Source organism: Callorhinus ursinus, unplaced genomic scaffold, assembly GCF_003265705.2.
Source record: "Callorhinus ursinus isolate GAN/ISIS: 27379988/994484 unplaced genomic scaffold, GSC_fseal_2.0 scaffold49, whole genome shotgun sequence".
NCBI classification, from domain to species: domain Eukaryota; kingdom Metazoa; phylum Chordata; class Mammalia; order Carnivora; family Otariidae; genus Callorhinus; species Callorhinus ursinus.
This window is the reverse complement of record NW_027397111.1, coordinates 7,839,634-7,860,672: the sequence shown is the minus strand read 5'-3', so window position 1 is coordinate 7,860,672 and position 21,039 is coordinate 7,839,634. Positions and strand designations below refer to the sequence as shown.

The window sequence follows — 21,039 nt, the reverse complement described above, 5'->3', positions numbered from 1 at the left end:
TTTTTTTAGCTTCCTTGTCGTTTTTTTTAAGCCCCACTTTTTTTTCCCCCATTGTGGTCCCAGGAGTGAGCAGACACCTAGGAAAGGATATTGCACAGGAAAGTTTGTTTTATTTATTTATTTTTAAAGTAAACTTTACCCCCAATGTCGGGCTTGAACTCACCACCCCAAGATCAAGAGTATCATGCTCTGCTGACTGAGCTAGCCAGGCACCCTAACCCCTCCATTTTGAATTGTTTAGAGTAAAAATCTTACCAAGGTGTAAAAATGAATTTCACTTAGTTACAAGTATAATGATTACCATTATTGAAAAAACTAGATTTCATGAGAAATTTTGTCTAAAATGTTGGGATATCTGAAATAGACCTAACATAGGCTATATAGGATGTGGGGCTTCAGTAATTATGGAATGTCTTGACAAAAATCCAATCACCTCAGACAGATCAGTCTAGGTCTTAAGATACCTTTGGGTGCTAGATATTTATCATCAAGGCCTTATCACTGGTGTTCACCCACAAAAGCCTCCAATGGAGGTTTGTAAAGGGAAAATTGATTCTTTTTGTTCCCTTATATTATAGCTGTATGGTCACTCCCTGAAACCTCCTTTCCTTTCATACCTGCAGAGGACATGTTTTTTTTGTTGTTTGTTTGAACAAGAGAACCATCATTTATAAGATTAGTTAACCGAGTCACCCCTGCATTGTTCCTTATCTCTATTTTGTCCAATTCCATTCCGGCTCAAAATCAACTCTGAAATCTTGTATTTTATAGTTTTCTGAATTCCTCAGACTAATCTTGCCCAAGAAGGCATTATATCTATATTGGCTATAGGGGTACTAGGAATTGGGATTGAGTGATGAGATACAAAGTTTATCTATTTATGTTTATACTGGCCTAATGTATCACGTTTTTCTTTAATCTTCACACATTTATTTATTGAGCATATGTTCATTTCTGTGTTTGCCACAAAGAGATAAACAATGGTCCCTGCCCTGGAGGAGCTCACATCTAAATTTCCAGTCATATAAGTCACATTCTCTGTGTCACTGGCTTGACAATAAATAATAAACCTACAGATAAGTTGGGTGTACTAATCACCTCGCAGCTAAGCTTCTGATAGGTCCTGGAGCCAAGTTCCTTGCGTGGATAAAGGAAGGAACTCTGGCTCCCCAGATGGTATCTAGCATCCTATGAACTCTATTCTCTCTGAAGCACGAGATAAAGGCCCCACTCCAGCTTTAGCTCTGCAAAACTTGCTGGTTCCCAGTTCCCAGTACTGTAGGGTAAAAACCGTATTTCCTACCACCACTTCTCCCTTTCAGTTTCAGGGAAAGGGAATTAACATTTTTGGAACACCTTTTATGTGTCAGGTCTTCTACATATATTGTACGATGCTATAATTGTCACAATTTCATAATGTACAAGTCAATTCTGGAATCTAAAATAGATATGTAGTAGTGCAAAGAGGACTGGCGTTGGAATCATGAAGACTGAGGTTTCAATTCTGACTCAGCCACCAAGTCATCACTAGTTCATTCATTCCTTTCTTCATTTATTCACTAAAATATTTATTGAATTCTTAGCAGACATTTAAGCTTCATGGTAGGAGATAAGGATACAAAAGTGAATAAAACATAATCCTTATTTTTAAGGCTCTCACAATTGAGGGATGGAAAGAGAAAGGAAATTTTTTTAAGTTTATTTATTTATTTTTATTTTTATTTCTTTTAAGGATTTTATTTATTTATTTGACAGAGAGAGACACAGTGAGAAAAGGAACACAAACAGGGGGAGTGGGAGAGGGAGAAGCAGGCTTCCCGCTGGGCAGGGAGCCCGATGAGATGCAGGGCTCCATCCCAGGACCCTGGGATCATGACCTGAGCCAAGGGGAGACACTTAATGACTGAGCCACCCAGGTGCCCCAAAAGTTTATTTATTTTTAAGTAATCTCTAGGTGTAGACCCAATGGGGGGCTCGAACTCAGGACCCCAAGATCAATAGTTCATGACCCCAAGATCAAGAGTCACATGCTCTTCCTACTGAGCCAGTTAGAAGCCCCAAGGAGAGGAAATTCTTAAACAGATTGTATCAGTACACTGATAGAACTAACAACAGGTTATATTATGGAAATTTTATGATCTTTCACAATTTAAGTAGCTTATGTGAGCCTTGGATTCTTCATTTGTAAATTAGGAATAATTATATAAACCTCACTTCCAGGCACAATGGTTGGCATATAAGAGATATTAATATTTCAAAGTCCACTATTCCAGGGAAAGACTTTCATGCCCCCTTTCTCCTTTCTGCAAACTGAAAACAGTAAGTGATCTTTTAAGAAGCTGCATTTGAAGATTTGTGATTCATTTTAAGTAAATATGTTTACATAACTATTGCAACGATGACAAATATAAAAGGAAATTACTCAAAATCTCACCATCCTAGAATATCAATTGATTCCTTTTGCCAGCTTTGTTTCCCAGTTTTTGTCCATGTTACAAAGCCACAGCCTCACATAACTGTTTTTGTGTTGTTACAATGTATATAATATTTGTCATTTTTAATGGCTGTGAAATATTTAATTGAATTCTTTTAATTTGCTTAAAAATCCTCATATTGACATTTGTCTTGAAAGGCAGAGTGATTCAGTGAAGAGAATGAAAACTTTCAAAACAGAAACCTCCTAGGATTTGAAATCGTAGGTCAACTTCTTACTAAGTGAACTTGGGCAAGTTATTTAACCTCTCTGAAACTGTTTCTATAACTGTTTTAAAGAAGGTGGGATTCTAATAGGGATTATGTCTTATTCTGCATTTACAGGTGATTTATATAAAGTTCCTACCAAAATTTGGATACTCAATCAAAACCCTATTTTTAGTATTTGGTAATCATAAATATGTAATGTTATAATACCTGTCACACATAAAACTCATTTAATCTTTTGTGTCATTTCTTTAGGATAAAGTCTCATGAGTGGGAATTCTTGGGGCAAAGATTATGAACATTTTTATGGCATTTAGAAACACATCTCAAACTGCTTTTCAAAAGATTACCCTCAATTACAAAGCTACTAGCAATGGATTGCTTCCCACGTTGCATCGGATTCGCCTCTCGGTCACCATGGGTATATTATTATGGGAAATGTTTTGCGTTTGATTGTTTTAATTTTTTCTTGTGCAGTTTGAACATTTTTCCTTTTTTGAAAAGCAAGATTTGTCTGTAGGAGCGACAGTTCAGGGACACGTGGGCTGCGGAAAGCTCTCGCGGACTACATCTCCCAAGGTGCCCCGCGCGCGCGCGCCGACAGGAAGTGGCTGGAGCATCTCCCGCCTCCACGCCGAGGCGAAGAGGTTCTATCCGGGGCCTTGGCGCTTCTCTTTCCTTTCGCGCCGGTTGCCGCTGCGGAGCGCGGTGGGTCCATGTGCGCAGTGAGCGGCGCTATTCCTGGCCCAGTAGCACCCGAGCCCAGGGTTTGACCGAGTCCGCGCTACGATGGACCCCAACACCATTATCGAGGCCCTGCGGGGCACCATGGACCCAGCCCTGCGTGAGGCCGCGGAGCGCCAGCTCAATGAAGTAAGGACGCCGGGCGGGCGGCTGACTGGCAGGCCGAGTCCTCTGGGCCTGGCCAGAGGCGCGGACGGCGTCGCTGAGGGGCCCAACTGGAGGGGTGGGGCGGGGACCTGACTGCGAGTGCCACGCCAGGGTTCCTCAGGCTGCTGCGGTGGTGGTGGCGGCCAAGGCAGCCTTTGCGTCGGATCCTGAGCTGGGCCTCTGGCTGCGGTCAAGGCATGAGGAGCCGGCTGAGGCGAGGCGGGCGTGACGGGCTGGACACATGGCTGGCTCGGGTGGCCGGCCGCCCTCTGGCTCATTCCCAGCTCGTTCCTCGTGTCCAGGAGGGGGCGAAACTCCCTGGGAGGTTTTTCAGACGTTTCCGGGAGCAGTCCTCTGGCGCCGGGTTCGGAGGGGCTCCTGGGAATGCAGAGCTGGTCCTTTGGGGGCTGCGCCTGTCAGGTTGTCACTTCACTGGGCTGATCGGTGATCTGCACAACTTTATTCTCTGCGACTGACCGGCTAGGGAAAGCTTTCAGAGGCAAGCCCCCGCCTCTTTGGCAGGGCGAGGGTAGATTCGCTGTTCTACTCGCTAATGCCTCAGTCGGGGAGGCAGGGCGATGTGTAGTAGAAAGTGTCAGGTGAAGTGCACTCTTCTAGGTAGAGCTGAACCACTAATTTTCTTGACTGACCTTGGGCAAGTCGCTTAATCTTTTGATGCTGAGTTTCCCATTCATAAAATTAGGCCACAGGGTTGCTGTGACAGTCAGGTGAGACAGTGTAAGGCAGGGTGCCTTGAAACGTGCCAAGTTCCTTATCAACTCGCGGAGGATTGGTTCCCTTTTTTCCCTTTATTTTCGGGGGACCACCCTTTGGAAGACAGCCTTAATATGTGGGTATACTATTGTACTATCTTCAATTTCATTGTTTGTTTCTAAATTTCTGTAACTTTATATTTTAGTGAGTATTTTAAAGGCTTCTTAATAGGACCCCTGTAATTTCCTATGCCAGTTAATAATTGTCTTTTGTTATCCCACTGAGTCTTGAAGCTTTAGGGAAGTTCAGTGTACATTTATTTTTAAACGGAAAAAAGTCCCTCTTTAAAGTAGAAATTCAGTTATTTTATGCTTCTCTTAGCTGATAGGAAACTCATTTAAAAACATTATTTATATTGCCTTTACAGAAGCCACAGGAATATTCCTAATTGGACATCTTCAGTGTACAATGCTCTTTTTAGAGATCTCTGCCCTCAAGGAACTTACATTTTAAGAAGACTACCCACAAAGTTTAGCCAAATTAAGTGTAAAATTATTTATTTTATTTTACTTTAAAGATTTTATTTATTTATTTGACACAGAGAGAGAGACGGTGAGAGAGGGAACACAAGAAGTGGGGGTGGGAGAGGGAGAAGCCGGCCTCTCGCCGAGCAGGGAGCCCGATGTGGGGCCTGATCCCAGGACCCCGGGATCAAGACCTGAGCCAAAGGCAAACGCTTAATGACTGAGCCACCCAGGCGCCCCAAGTGTAAAATTATTTTAAAATAAAAAAGTTAAATCATATATATATATAAATGCAACCGTTATTAGAGCATACAAGAGTGATGTTCAAAAGATTTTTTTAAAGATTCTGTGATTAAGTAACCTCTGCACCCAAGATGGGGCTCCAACCCACGACCCCAAGATCATGAGTCCCATGCTCCACCCACTGAGCCAGCCAGGCCCCAACCCCTCACCACCCATGCTCAAATTTTTAGGCTCAGAGTCACCTTGGGAGGAGTTTAGATTTCTTTTAGATATAAAATAATGCGCTGAAACAAATTCCCATTTTGAACCATTATGAAACTATGGAGGGAGTTACAGATCACTTTTTATTTTGATTTGTGATAGACACAGGTTAAGATGAACATTATTTTGTTTCTGAAGTATTAATACATGTGTAAGTTTAGGCACCCTAAAAGTTTAGTTATAGTGATTTCTACCATGATTGTATTTTTAATTTTTTTAAAGATTTTATTTATTTCACAGAGAGAGACACAGTGAGAGAGGGAACACAAGCAGGGGGAGTGGGAGAGGGAGAAGCAGGCTTCCCGTGGAGCAAGGAGCCCGATGCGGGGCTCAGTCCAGGACCCTGGGATCATGACCTGAGCCGAAGGCGGACGCTTAATGACTGAGCCACCCAGGCGCCCCTCTACCATGATTTTATTCTTCTGACTAAACGTGCTGTAATTATTAATTTTAAAAATTATTTGAAAAAAAGTTGCTTCCCTTGTAGAAAAATTTGAAATTCATTCATTCCTCAAGCAGGTTTTGAATGTCTAGTTATATACACTGACATCTTGTAATTGAGACCTGGGGTAAATATTTCATAAGCTGATTTTTAGAAGATGAATAATCAAAGTAGTAGTCATAGCATTTTTTACGTAACTCTTAAGCTTCTGTTAGGGTTTTGGAATACTCTAGAATAGTGAACACTACTTTTCTGTCAAAAGAAAATTTGTGGTCTAGCCTGTATTTCTGTGATTGTTAGCTATTTACATTTTGCAAATTTCTTACAATTTTTCCACCTTAATTTTTTTGTAATTTTCCTAAGGTAACTTTTAATTAGAATATTTTCAGCTCTAGTCTTCATTCCATTTTAATGAAGTGCTTCTATTTGAATACTTAACTTGCTTTGACTTTTTTTGTGGCAGAACCTTGATTTAGGAAATAGATCCCAGATAAGTCTTGATGAAGAAGCTTGACTGTAGTAAGAATGAGGAAGTAACATTTTATTTCTGTCAGGCTCGTCTCGTTTTGGGTAAGACAAGATGAAGCAGTCATTCCATACTGTTTTTATTCAGCTGAAATTATATTTTGGTTCATTTAGTTAAAAGAAAAAGATGATTGACATTTGAGTGAATCTCTTCGGTAAGTGAAGTAATCACTAACTGTAAAAATTGTAAATGTTATCAAAGTATTATAGTGCAGCTAGTTAAAAAACAAAGTTCTCTTGCCTCACAGTGATTGCACCTAACTGTTCCATCTGCTTGGATCCGCTTTTACTCAGTGATCTCCCAGATTTGATCTCACTTCTGTCATCATTCAACCATCTCTGTTATCACTGAGGAGTTCCCCTGACTGTAACACTCCAGAAACTCTACATCTCCCTTCATTTATTTTTCTCTGTAGCACTGGTTTATCATACATATTTTATTTATTCTCACTAGTATAATTTTTGAGTTTCACGAGGTGAGGAATTTTTGTCTTTTGTTGCTGCAATTCTTTGTCAGTATTAAGCTTTACTTAATTGTAACAGATAATAATACAGGCTTTAGCTCTGTTATACCACCCCCAAATCAAAGATTTTTAGAGTATTTATTTATTTTTAATATTACATATAGATAAAATTAAGGAAGTTCCATTAGACTGCTAGAGACCACAGTAAGGACTCTCTTTCTGGCAGATATTTTTGATAAATTAGGGCACCTGGGTGGCTCAGTCAGTTAAGTGTCCGCCTTCAGCTCCAGTCATGGTCCCAGGGTTCTGGGATCAAGCCCTGCATTGGACTCCCTGCTCAGTGGGGAGTCTGCTAATCCCTCTGCCTGCTGCTCCCCCTACGTGTGCCCTCTCTCAAGTAAATAAAATCTTTAAAAAAAAAAAAAAGATAAATTTTAGTATTCCCCACTGAATTACTCAGTAGCATAGCACGAATTTTGATCCTTTTTTTTCCTAATTTCTGTTAACATTTTTGATCACGTTGTCATTTCCCAATTTGAAATATCTTCATGTAACAAGCTTTGCCTCAAAGGCTGGAGAAAACCAATAAAAAGTACAAGGTTCCTTGGAAACATAATTGAAAACCCCCTTAGTTATTTGATTTTTTTTTTTTTTTAACTATGAAGCGTTCTGTACTAGCTGGGGGATATTACGAAAGTTATTTAACTTCTAAGCATCATTTTCCTTACGTAAAAATTAAAGTAGTAATAGTATGTATGTCATAGTGTCATGTGGGTTGAGGGAGATGATGCATGTAAAAAATTCAGGAAAGTTTGGCACCTACTAAGTTCTCTCCAGGTTATTTGAATTACTGCATAAGTGCCAGTTGATTAACCCATCTACCATGCCATACATTTTTTCTGTCTCAGTCTAACTATAGTGTATATATTTCAGTGGAAAATGATCAGCACTAGTGGAGAAGGAACACAAGTGCCTATTTGAACACTGAGATCATTAGTAGATAGCTTATTGTAACATGAAAATTGGCACAATTATAAGCACAGTGCCTGGCACACTATGGACTCTCAGTAAATATTGTATGCAAAGAGAAATAAGAACTTGTGTAATAAAAATGTCTTTCAGTCTTTAAAGTAGATTTGTGTACAGGAATCTCATTTGTCATTTAAATTATATGCTTTGAGATTAATTGACTTCTGTATATGTAGAAGTACAGTTCTAAAAATTTTGGTTTTGGGGGCGCCTGGGTGGCTCAGTCAGTCAAGCGACTGCCTTCAGCTCAGGTCATGATCCCAGGATCCTGGGATGGAACCCGGTGTTGGGCTCTCTGCTCAGCAGGAGAATCTGCTTCTCCCTTTCCCTCTGCTCCTGCCCCTGGTTGTGCTCTCTCTCACTCACTCTCAAATAAATAAAGTCTTTAAAACAACAAAAAAATTTTTTTGTTTTGGAAATGTAAAATATATGACATTTGGTATTCATTCAACATTAATTATTATGTTTCCAGAGACTATTTGCTACTTCCTACTCTCACTCACTCAAATACTTGTTTCTTCATTTATAAGATAAAGTTAAGACATCTCTGAAGGTTTTTGGCAGATTACAATAGACATTAGTTTTTCTGCATTCTTCCTGCTTTCACTGTCAGTGTTCTTCAGTGGAAACCTTTCTGTACAAACCTTTGCTCATGCTGCCCACCTCTCCTGTTAAGCTCTTATCACCTAAAACTAAAAGTTTTCCTATTCACAAATCTCATTAATCCCATCTTAAATGCCATCTTTTCCTACTCTGACCTTCTGTGATACTTTGTAAACTGAAAGCTCACCTTTTTAACACCTAGTTTTATGTATTCCTTAATTTTTAACTATTTTTATTTGAACTAGATAATTGCTGTCTCTTCTGCTCTAAAAGTTCATGGACTTTGAGCTTATCTCCATTGGGAATAGAATCTGTAGATGAAGATTTTTTTTTTTAATCTTGGGGTGTTAGCTGAGAATGGACACTCAACAACTAATTGTTTCTGATTGTTTTCAAATATTTTAAGAATATTTGCCTATCATATGGCAAATTCTATCTTTATTCTGGGGATCCGATACTGTACACAAGATAGAATCCTCTCTCTCATGAAGCTTACATTTGAACTGAAGTTTTAAATGTAATGTCAGGAGGGGCGCCTGGGTGGCTCAGTCAGTTAAGCGTCTGCCTTAGGCTCAGGTCATGATCCCAGGGTCCTGGGATGGAGCCCCGCATCGCATTGGGCTCCCTGCTCAGCAGGGAGTCTGCTTCTCCCTCTTCCTCTCCTTCTGCCCCTCCACCCCCACTTGTGTGTTCTCTCTCCCTCACTCTCAAATAAATAAATTAAAATGTAATGTCAGGAAAAATTTTTTTGAAATGTTTATTCCGAATAACAGTTCCCAATCTGTTTTTTTTTTTTTTTTTTTTTTTAATTTGAGAGAGAGAGCAGGGGAGGGGCAGAGGGAGAGGGAGAGGGTTAGAGAATCTTAAGCCTACTGGAGCCTGACTCCAGGTTCAATCTAATGACCCTGAGATCGTGAATTGATCCGAAACTTAAGAGTCAGGCACTTCAGTGACTGCACCACCCAGGCCCCCTTGGTTCATTTAATAGTAAATGTCTTTATGATAGGCACTGAGCTGAGTGCTTGATAGAAGAAATTCATGATTTCCTGCCTTTCTGGAGTTTCATAGTCACACAGCCCTCACAAGTGCATGTGGTTGGGACTTTTAATAGAGCTATGTGTAAGTTTTGGATAAGGAGACTATTTAATCTGACTTTGCTTAAGGCAGATATGATCTTAGCATCAGTATTCTTTCCCCTCTTAAACTTGTAGCAAGAAAAATGCTCTCAATAGAATTAGAAGGCTTACCTAGGAGCCTTTTAAACCTTCAGTTCCTAAGCTTAATGTGCTTTAAAATGGTTATGTAGATAGAAAAGCTTCTCACATGCTTTATGTGAAGAAGTGGACTTAGCTTTGCTAAGTTTCTTGATACTTTGTGTTTACCTTTTAAACTCATAAATTACTTAAGTCACTTCTAGGATTTTCACAGATGATTACAATTACTGCTGTAAGTGATATATTTTATTTGTAAGTGGTGAATTTGGTTTTGTTTTACTAAAGGACTTATGAAATGTTCAATTAATAAAAATGTTAGGTCTGGAAAAGTGCAAAATGATGGCATGTTTATAGTACAGTTTGGCCTGTCTAGAAATTCAGCAAAATATTTATGAGAATATAATGTATATTTTTGGAAGACAGACTAGTCTGTGGTCTGAGCAGGTAACATTCCTTAATTAGGAATATCTCTAAGTAGATAACTGTTTTGAATTTGGGAGCGGGAAAGTCCCTGGATACTTTGGTTCTTACACAGGAAGTTATTCAGTGACATAGCATGTGAAAGATCTGAAAAAGATATCACCATATTAATATTTATAAGAAAATTTTATTTTTTTTTAAAGATTTTATTTATTTGACAGAGAGAGCGAGAGAGGGAACACAAGCAGGGGGAGTGGGAGAGGGAGAAGCAGGTTTCCCACTGAGCAGGGAGCCCGATGTGGGACTCGATCCCAGGACCCCTGGGATCATGACCTGAGCCAAAGGCAGACGCTTAACGACTGAGCCACCCAGGCGCCCCAAGAAAATTTCTTTTTCAGATATAGTAGATGTATATATTATTTTACTTACTGTTTGCTTCTGTCAGTGGCACATTAATGATGAGTTTGATTTAAAGTGGGTTTTTTCTTTTGGTTACCTAAATAATTTGTAATTAAGAAGTTATTTTAAACTTCTTGGTTGAAAATCATTTAAGTATTAACCACTATTTAATGAAAAGCTGGAAGACATAATGAAGAGCCTCAAGCCTGGTCCTGATTCTGTCACTATGATGATTTAACCTCACTATGCCTAATATTTCATGTAGATGAAATAGGGATAGTATTTGTCAAATTCTTTTTTTTTTTTTTTAAGATTTGTTTGTTTGTTAGAGCGTGTGAGAGGTGGGGAGGGGAGAAAGGGAGAAGGAGAGAGAATCTTAAGCAGACTGTCAGCTCTTTATCACACTGAGATCACCGCCTGAGCTGAAACCAAGAGTCAGATGCTTAACCGACTGCCCTACCAAGGCACCCCTGTCTTTGTCAAATTCTTTAGTAAAACAGAAAAGTTAGAAATCCCTTTGCTCTTGAAATTATCCGGTTGTATTCATTAATGTACTTTGATGTCACAGTGCCCTTATGCCTTTTTCCTTATAAATAGTATAAAGTACAGTAGCTAATTGAAGCTCTTTGGTTGCATTCCAATGGAGAGAAATAATAAAAAGTTACTTCTTAAAGAGTTAGCTATAAAAGATATTGACATTAGGTAATTACATTGAAAAATGTGGGTCCAGAGGGGAAACATTGGAGAAAACGTGACTTAAGTTTTAAGTCGGGTTTGAGGAGCTGGTAAACATCAGATAGAAAATGTATAGCAGGCAATAGGGAATGTGGAATTGAAGGTTAGGAGAGAAAGCAACAATGGCAAAGTTATTTTCCTTGGTAAATTGAGAGGAAGGGAGTATGATCAAGAGGTGTAGGGTGGACTGGAGTGCTTCACTGTTGGCCATGCACATTTTTGGAACTTTGAGAAACAGGAAAAAGGAGACTGGAGAATTGTGCACAAAAGTAGGAGGGAGCCAAGAAAAGGAATTTTAAGTAAGAAGGTTGGTTGTGGGTAATTCAGTTTCCATTGATTTTCATAGATTTTCTACTAGTGAACATGAATTACTTCCGTAATAAGTAAAAAGCTATTAGAAAAAGAAAGGGTGGTTGACATTTCTAAATGAGGGAGGTTAAAACAGAATGAAGGCTTTTTTGGGGGAAAAGCTTTTAAAATATTGGTAACCTTGGAGAAAGCAATTTTCTGAATACAGTGTTAGTGAGTAGAATGCTGGTAAGGGAATGGGAATAAGACTGTAGGTCAATAGGGTTGGTAGGGTCAAGGGAAATTTGTTTATGTGGGTATGTATATTTTCCATTTTTTTCTTCCATGAAGTTAGACTTATTTTGGGGAGTGGGGGAAGGCTGCCCATGGAGTAGAAGTTTTTCAGGCCTATTACTACCTGTGATGCTTTATAGTCCTCTATCTTAGAATTACATCCTTGATACTGCTTTAAAAACTTACCTTCCTTATCTGATTGTGTAAAAATTTTTTTTAAAGATTATTGAGAAAGAGCGAGTGAGAGAGAGCTTCTCCCTCTGCCTGCTACTCCTCCTTATGCTCTCTCTGACAAATAAATCAAATCAAATAAAACCTTAAAAAAATAGAACCCATACTTCTTTTCCTTTTAAAAATCTTTTCTCCCCATCTCTATGGGTTTAAATCCTTTAGGATCTAACTTAAAATTTTACCTGTTAGTCCAGTTAGAATTAGTAATACTCCAACCTATCTTTTTTTGTTTTTTTAAGATTTATTTATTTGAGAGAGAGAGAGTACAAGGAGAGGAGGGGCAGAGGCAGAGGGAGAAGCAGACTCCCCGCTGAGCAGGGAGCCCGACGCGGGACTCGATCCCAGGACCCTTAGATCATGACCTGAGCCGAAGGCAGACGCTTAACCGACTGAGCCACCCAGGCGCCCCTACTCCAACCTATCTTACAGTGATCTTTTATCTTTGTAGTGTCTGACACATTTTAAGTACCAGTAGGTGGAGTGGAGGTAAAGGAAAGGGAGATGGAGTTGTAGCTGTTGAAGAATTTTGATGAAATTGATTAAGGGTGAATGTTGAATTATCTGGGTTAATGACAAATAATGAGAATGTAAAAAGTTGTCTAGAAAGGTAGTTTTGTGTTATGGTTAGCAGCTTTTAAGCTTGAGTCTTAGCAATTTTAGCTCTACTTAATGATGTATAATGACCCATTTGTTGCTTCAGTTCTCCTGGTTCTCTGATTGCTGGAGACTAGGAGCTTGAAGAAGGGCCTATAATTAGTGCCAACATCTAGAGTTTGCATTTATACTTTAACTCATACTCTAAAAGATTTATTGTAGCATCTTGAGGTCTATGTCAGTGTTTGCCAAACTGTTGAGAATAATACCATAATTACTCAGATTTTTAGGAGTTTTTGTGATAAAGATTGATGCTAGGGATATTTTTACTTACATTTATCTTTTAAATTACTTTACAATATGAAGGTCTTTTCAACATATAATAAATTTAGTAGTTACTATGTGATAGAAATTCTTTTTAAATGTGTTATAGTTTGCTATACCCAAGAATGCCAGAAAGTTATTAGAGATGACCTAGTGCTTAAAAGTATAAGTTTTCCTGTTTGAACAGTTAATGTGTATCTTTATTTGATCTGTTTTATAATTGTACCGATTCATGATCTTTTTTTCTTCATTTTTAAACTTTATTGAGGTATAATTTACATGCCATAAAATATACCTGTTTTAAGTGAAACTCAGTGATTTTTAGATTTAGCAAATTGTACCACCATCACCACAATCTAGTTTTTTTTTTTTTTTAAGATTTTATTTATTTATTTGTCAGAGCACAAGCAGGGGACTCGGCAGGTAGAGGGAGAAGCAGGCTCACTGCTGAGCAAGGAACTGGGTGGGTATGGGACTCATCCCAGGACCCTGGGATCATGACCTGAGCCGAAGGCAGATGCTTAATCGACTAAGCCACCCAGGCGTCCCTACAATCTAGTTTTGGAATATTTTCATTATCCCTGTAAGATCCCTCCTTCCAGTTTATTTTTTTACTTTTTTTTTTTTTTTAAGATTTTTTTTGAATAAGAGTGGAGTGAGAGCACAAGCCGGGGGACAGAGGGAGAGGGAGAAGCAGGCTCCCCACTGAACGGGGAGCCCAACGCGGGGCTTGATCCCAGGACCCTGGGATCATGACCTGAGCCGAAGGGCAGACACTTCACTGACTGAGCCACCCAGGCACACTAATCCCTCCTTCCAGTTTAATCTCATATCCCAGGCCTAGGTGATTGCTAATCTACTTTCCTTCAGAATTTTCTTGAGAATCTCATGTTTGATATTTAGTATTACTTTAGGTTCGTTTGTTACTTTGGGAGAATAGAAGGCATTAGGGGGATTTCAGCTAGATGGAAATTTGTATGGGGCAAGTCCATAGATATCCCAGGTTGAATTTGCTTGTGTGATTTCTGCTGTCAAAACATCCTTTCCTGGGGTGCCTGGGTGGCTCAGTCGTTAAGCATCTGCCTTCGGCTTAGGTCATGATCCCAGGGTCCTGGGATCAAGCCCTGAGTTGGGCTCCCTGTTCAGTGGGGAGCCTGCTTCTCCCTCTCCCACTCCCCCTGCTTGTGTTCCTGCTCTCATGCACTCTCTCTCCCTCCCTCTCTCTGACAAATAAGTAAAATCTTTGGGAAAAAAAAGAAACATCCTTTCTTACCCCTTGGTCTAGCTCAGCTGGCTGAAAGTAACACTTTTTCCTCAGTTGCACTTTTTAGATTTGTACTTGTGTATTTTTGAAGGCAAAGTGACTTAGAAGAGTAGTAAAATAAGTACTTATTTTCATAGTTTAGTTTTGTTTTTTTTTATAACTTTATTGAATTCAACCACTTAAAGTATCCAGTTCAGTGGTTGTTTTTGTTGTTGTTGTTGTTTTAAGATTTTATTGGGGCGCCTGGGTGGCTCAGTCACTTAAGCGTCTGCCTTCGGTTCTGGTCATGATCCCAGCATCCTGGGATCAAACCCTGGGTCCAGACCTGGGTCCTTGCTCAGCAGGGAGCCTGCTTCTCCCTCTCCCTCTGCCTGCCACTCCCTGCTTATACACTCTCTCTCTCTCAAATAAATAAATGAAATCTTTTTTATTTTAAGAGGCTGGGCGCATGAGCTGGGGTAGGGTGAGAGGGAGAAGCAGAGTCTCTGTTGAGCAGGGAGCCTGATGTGGTTCTCCATCCTAGGACCCTGCGTTCATGACCTTGAGCCAAAGGCAGACGTTTAACTGACTGAGCCACCCAGGTGCCCCCTCCAGTTCAGTGTTTTTTAGTATATTCAGTTATGCAACCATCACCACAAACTTTAGAACATTTTCATCACCCCGAAAAGAAACTCCATACCTGTTAGCATTCCCCTTTTCTGCCTTCTGCACACCCTCAGTCCTTGGGTACTGGCTTCTTTCACACAGTGTATTTTTAAGGTTCACACATACTTCATTCTTTTTACTACAAAATAATATTTCATCATGTGTATGGATATGCCACATTTTGCTTATCCATTCATCATTTGGTGCACTTGGTGGGTTGTTTCCACTTTTGGGCTATTACGAATAATGCTGCTGTAAATATTCAGGTAAAAGTAGTCTTGTTGATTTTTTTTTTAATTGAGGGATAATTTACATATGATACCAAGCTCAAATATATGTACAGCTCAGTCCATTTTTACCTAGGTACCATTATCCAGATCAAAAAAAATTGTTTTAATATTTTTATTTATTTGAGAGAGAGAGATTGAGAGATAAAGTGGGAGGAGGGGCAGAGGGAGAAGCAGACCCCCCCACCGAGCAGGGACACCCCCTTCCCCTGCGACATGGGACTCGATCCCAGCATCCCAGGACCGTGACTCGAGCCAAAGGCAGATGCTTAACTACTGAGCCACCCAGGCACCCCAGATCAAAATTTATATAACATCTCTACTGGCTTAGAACTTTCCTTTGAGACTCTTCCCAATTAATACCTTTCCTCCTTCAGGTTACCATTATTCTGACTTCTGTTAACTATAGATTAGATTTGCCTGTCTTTGAACTTCATATAAATAGGATCACATGGCATGTACCAAGTAGTCTAGCTTCTTAACATGTTTTTTGAGATGCATATTATTGCTTGATTCTGTAGTTGGGCTTTATTTTTTTAAGTAATTGTATAGTATTTCATTGTATGAATTGTACCACAGTTTGCTTATACATTCACTTGTCAGTGGACAGGTATTATTGTGGATACAAGCACTTTTCTTGGATATATAAAGGTGAAATTGCTAGGTTGTGAGGTAGGTGCATGTTTGAAAATGCGAGTTTTCCAATATGGTTGTACCATTTTATGCATCTACCAGCACTGTTTATGAGTTCCATATTTTTCACATCCTCACTAGCACTTTGATGTATTGCATACATTGTTTTCAGGTAGGGCTGTCGGCTTGTACTGATTCTTTTGTAATTTGCCTGCATATATTTGCTGATTTTTGTTTTGGAGTGATTTTCACTCTTCTCAGATGTTGCAGTTATTTTCCTTTTTTTTTTTTTTAACATTGTTTATACTGATGTGGGGTGGAGTATATAAAATTTTTATTTTTTTATCTATTTGAGCAAAAACTATTTTATGGCTTTCAGTCTTTGGTGTCATGCTTAGGTTTTTTTCCACCAAGATGGTAATATTTACAGTGGTTTCCTTCAAGTACTCTTGGGATTTTATTTTATTCATTTGTTTTTTTAAAGATTTTATTTTTTTTTTGAAGAGGGAGAGAGCATGGGAGGGGGAGGGAGAAGCAGACTCCTACTGAGCAGGGAGCCTGACACGGGGCTCGACCCAAGGAGCCCGAGATTCTGACTTGGGCCGAAGGCAGACGCTTAACTGACTGAGCCACCCAGGTGCCCCTGGGGTTTTATTTTTTATATTTAAACCTTAAGTTAGAAATTGATAAAGGTCTTTTGTTAATGTAACATTTGTGGAGTACACGTTAGGCTTGTAGGAGGATATAGTTAGTGGCACATGCTCATTGTTTTTTAAAGATTTTATTTATTTATTTGACAGAGAGAGACACAGCAAGAGAGGGAACACAAGCAGGGGGAGTGGGAGAGGGAGAAGCAGGCTTCCCGTGGAGCAGGGAGCCTGATGTGGGGCTCAATCCCAGGACCCTGAGATCATGACCTGAGCCGAAGGCAGACACTTAACGACTGAGCCACCCAGGCGCCTGCACATGCTCATTTTTAACTCACATGTGGCTCTATATGTGGCTAGCCAACAAAAACAGTGGTTGTTTTTCTTATTTTAATATGACCCCTAAACATAATCCAACAACTTCATTTGGGGTTCCAATCATAGAAAGGAGTCCTTTTCAATTCAGAAGGAAAAACTTCGGTATTGGGACCTTTAGAGAACCCTGTATATACAAAACCACAAATGTTGTATTTTATAGGTGATTTAAAGACCTAAAGAACCATTTGGCAATATTGTTTATGCCCTACAGACTTTAGAACATACTCTGAGAAAGATGAGATTCTACTGTGTATGGAGATAAAAACAACATAACATTTGTTATATCTTGACATTTACTATAATTTTTTACATATTTCACTTTTTTTTTAAATTTTATTTATTTGAGAGAGAATGAGTGAGAGCTAGAGAGCACAAGCCAGGGGGAGGGGCAGAAGGAGAGGGAGAAGCAAACTCCCCGCTGAGCAGGGAGCCCAACATTGGGCTCCATCCCAGGACCTCCTGATCATGACCTGAGCCGAAAGCAGACGCTCAACCGACTGAGCCACCCAGGCGCTTCTTTCTTCTACTCCTTATAGCCATCCTGTGAAGCAGATTTTGTTACTCTAATTTTGTAATTAACTTCATATAAATAGAAGCAACTTGCTCAAGAGTTAAAAATGTCAGAAGTAGCATCACTTGTATTTATAATCAGACTGATTCTAGCTGTCCATTCAGGGATTCATAATTTGATGCAGGAGATTAGATGTATACTATAATATAAATGGCCTAAAAAGTGCCATAAGTAGTAGTGTGGATAGTACTGTCCTTTGTGGGCTCATCTGTCTATCCCTTTAATAAAAATACTCTTTTATACTACACTGCCCCTAGGTGACACTGCTTGCTTCCAAGGTATTTTTTTTGTTGATTCATTTCAGTTCTTCATTTAATAAATTTGTTGAACATCTTAAATGCCAAGCGTCATGAGGAACTGGGTATGTAAATAGTATAGTTCCTATCAATGAAGCTTAAAATCTAATTAACAGAAGAGAAAGACATAAGCCAGTCTATAAATATAATAATTACAAATATATAATAAATGTAATGGGGGGAAAAAAACCCTGGAGATTATGAGAGTAATAGAGAGCCCTTCTTTAGCTTGAATGATCAGTCAGGAAAGCCTTCTCTACATGTTTAAATGGAGACTTCAAAGAATGTGAACTGTGAATCAGTTAACTATGGTGGAGCACTGGAGAGAAGAATGTTATAGGTAGAAAGTCACAGCATGGACTGTGGAGTAATTATGTTTGTTGTCAAAAGAACCTAAAGGCGGCTGGTAAGGTAGGACAGTAGGAGGTGAGAAAGTTTCTTTGAATGAGACTGACAATGGAATATTATGCAGCCATCAAAAAAAAAAAATCTTGGGGCACCTGGGTGGCTCAGTCCGTTGAGCGACTGCCTTCGGCTCAGGTCATGATCCTGGAGTCCCGGGATCGAGTCCCGCATCGGGCTCCCTGCTCGGCGGGGAGTCTGCTTCTCCCTCTGACCCTCTCCCCTCTCGCGCTCTCTCTCTATCTCATTCTCTCTCAAATAAATAAATAAAATCTTTAAAAAAAAAAAAATCTTGCCATTTGCAATGATGTGGTTGGAACTAGAGGGTATTATGCTAAGCGAAATACATCAGTCAGAGAAAGACATGTATCATATGATCTCACTTATATGAGGAATTCTTAATCTCAGGAAACTAACTGAGGGGTGCTGGAGTCGGGGGGGGTGGGAGGGATGGGGTGGCTGGGTGATAAGACATTGGGGAGGGTATGTGCTATGGTGAGCGCTGTGAATTGTGCAAGACTGTTGAATCACAGACCTGTACCTCTGAAACAAATAATACATTATATGTTAAAAAAAGAAGATAGTAGGAAGGGAAAAATGAAGGGGGGGAAAATCGGAGGGGGAGATGAACCATAAGAGACTATGGACTCTGAAAAACAAACTGAGGGTTCTAGAGGGGAGGGGGTGGGGGATGGTTAGCCTGGTGATGTGTATTAAAGAGGGCACGTATTGAATAGAGCACTGGGTGTTATACACAAACAATGAATCATGGAACACTACATCAAAAACTAATGATGTAATGTATGATGATTAACATAATAAAGTAAAATTAAAAAAAAGAGGGACTGATGAAATGGTAGGGGCAAGATAATACAGACCCTTATATAGCCTTTGGGAAGTAGAGTAGAAATCTATTGGGATGCCTGGGTGGCTCAGTCAGTTACCCATCTGCCTTCAGCTCAGGTCGTGATGCCAGGGTCCTGGACTCAGTGGGGAGCCTGCTTCTCTCTCTGCCTGGTTCCCCCTCCGCCCCCCGCCGCCGCTTTGTCACTCCCCCTGCTTTGTGTTCTCTCTCTCTCTGTGACAAATAAAATTTTAAAAACCTGTTAAAAGTTTTTTTTTAAAGGTATTGGTTTACAGTTTTATTTATTTTTTTATTTATTAAAGATTTTATTTATTTATTTATTTATTTGACAGCGAGGGAGGGAACACAAGCAGGGGGAGTGGGAGAGGGAAAAGCAGGCCTCCCGCCGAGCAGGGAGCCCGATGCGCGGCTCGATCCCAGGACCCTGGGATCATGACCTGAGCCAAAGGCAGATGCTTAACAACTGAGCCACCCAGGCGCCCCTGGTTTACAATTTTAAAAACCTTTGTCTGCTAAATGGAGAATGGTGGGGCGTTTCTTACATTAAGATAAAGATGATAGTCATTTGGACAGGTTGATGTTAGTGGGAATCGAGAAAGTGGGTATATTAATTATGTAAGTATTTTAGATATAGAATTGACAGGTCCTGACACGATGAATTGGGATTAAAAAGGGAAGTATTAAAGATGTCATTCAGGTATTAGACATAAGTAACTGAGGATAGTGATGAAAAAGGTGGGGAGAATTGGTACAAGAAAGTAGAAACACAGCTTTTAGGGGAGAAGATGCTTTGAACATGATAAATTTAAGAAGCCTGTGAAGGTAGGGATGTTAAAAATAGGTCTGGAAATAATATATCTGACGAATAGTATTTAAAGACCATGGTTAGATGAAATCAGCTGGGGAGTGTAAAAGATGGCCTATGACTGAGCAGTTACAGTTTAAATAGTTTAAGAAACCAACAGAGGAATCCGAGAAGGAAAAGTGGTCTGTGAATTGCATAGTTGGAAGGATGTTTCAAGAAAGTTATAGTGGTTAATGGTGTTTAGAGTACCAGAAAGGGCAAATACCTGTCTTTCATCCACTTAACTACTCCCATTCAGGTCTTTTTTTTTTTTTTTTTAAGATTTTATTTATTTATTTGACAGGGAGAGACAGTGAGAGAAGGAACACAAGGAGGGAGAGTGGGAGAGGGAGAAGCAGGCTTCCCGCAGAGCAGGACCCTGGGTTTCATGATCTGAGCCAAGGGCAGACGCTTAACTCACTGAGCCACCCAGGCGCTCCTCCCGTTCAGGTCTTAAATTTAAGCGTTACTTCTAGGTTGGAAGATTTCTCCTTTTGATTCTCCCATAGTGTTTCTATGTTTTCTGCTGTACTTTATTGTAATTACTTGTTTGATTATCTTTGCTATCCTTCACATTAAACTCTTAAGTTTCCATGAGGTCATGGAACCTTCATGTTTTGTTTCAAACTTGTATTCTCAACTCCTGGCATGGTGTCATGTACCAGGAACATTTAAATAAACAATTATTGGAGTGACAATTCCAGGTTCTGACATAGAAACAATTTTTTATATCCAAAGGGAAATTTTTCTGTTTCTAAGAATATATGGAATATTTGTGGGGGGGGGGAATAAAGAGGAAACTAAAATAAAAATTACTATTGTTCATGTGAACATGTGCAGAAAAAATACTAAAACTTGAAAGGAAGAGATGACATAGGTGGTAGTTATATTGGGGGAGAGGGAATGCAACTGTGAAAACATTAAAGAAGGAATATAACTTGAATGTTTAGTTCTTTTTTTAAAACCAGAAGCAAATATGACAAATTAGGATTCATTAAGGAATCATTAACTTTTTTATACTATTAATGAAAGTGTCCAGGGTCTGTAGTATAAACTGGAAAAAAAGAAAATGTGTGAAGAATAGCTCCTTTATAATGCCATCGCCTGAGAGAGATCTGTATTAACATTTTGGGTATATTTCCTTATTTTCCGTATATGCTGCCTTGGAATTTCATATAAATGTATTTATTAAATTAACATCATATGGTTTATATCCTACATTTGTATGTTCAAAACTATTGATTATTAATTTTCTATCTAAATGTAACATGCATACAGAATAGTCATTGTAAGGGTACAGTTGATTAATTTT

The 21,039-nt window shown here is 39.4% G+C and overlaps 1 protein-coding gene across 1 annotated transcript in view; it reads left to right on the top strand.

Moving 5' to 3' along the window:
* The first annotated feature begins 3,330 nt into the window (after positions 1-3,330).
* The window catches only part of IPO7 (importin 7), a 58,187-nt gene continuing 40,478 nt past the window's right edge, over positions 3,331-21,039 (top strand). Inside the window, exon 1 of the mRNA XM_025894224.2 lies at positions 3,331-3,573. Coding sequence (XP_025750009.1) covers positions 3,490-3,573 — 84 coding nt within the window. The 5' untranslated portion in view covers positions 3,331-3,489. The remainder of the gene's footprint in view (positions 3,574-21,039) is intronic.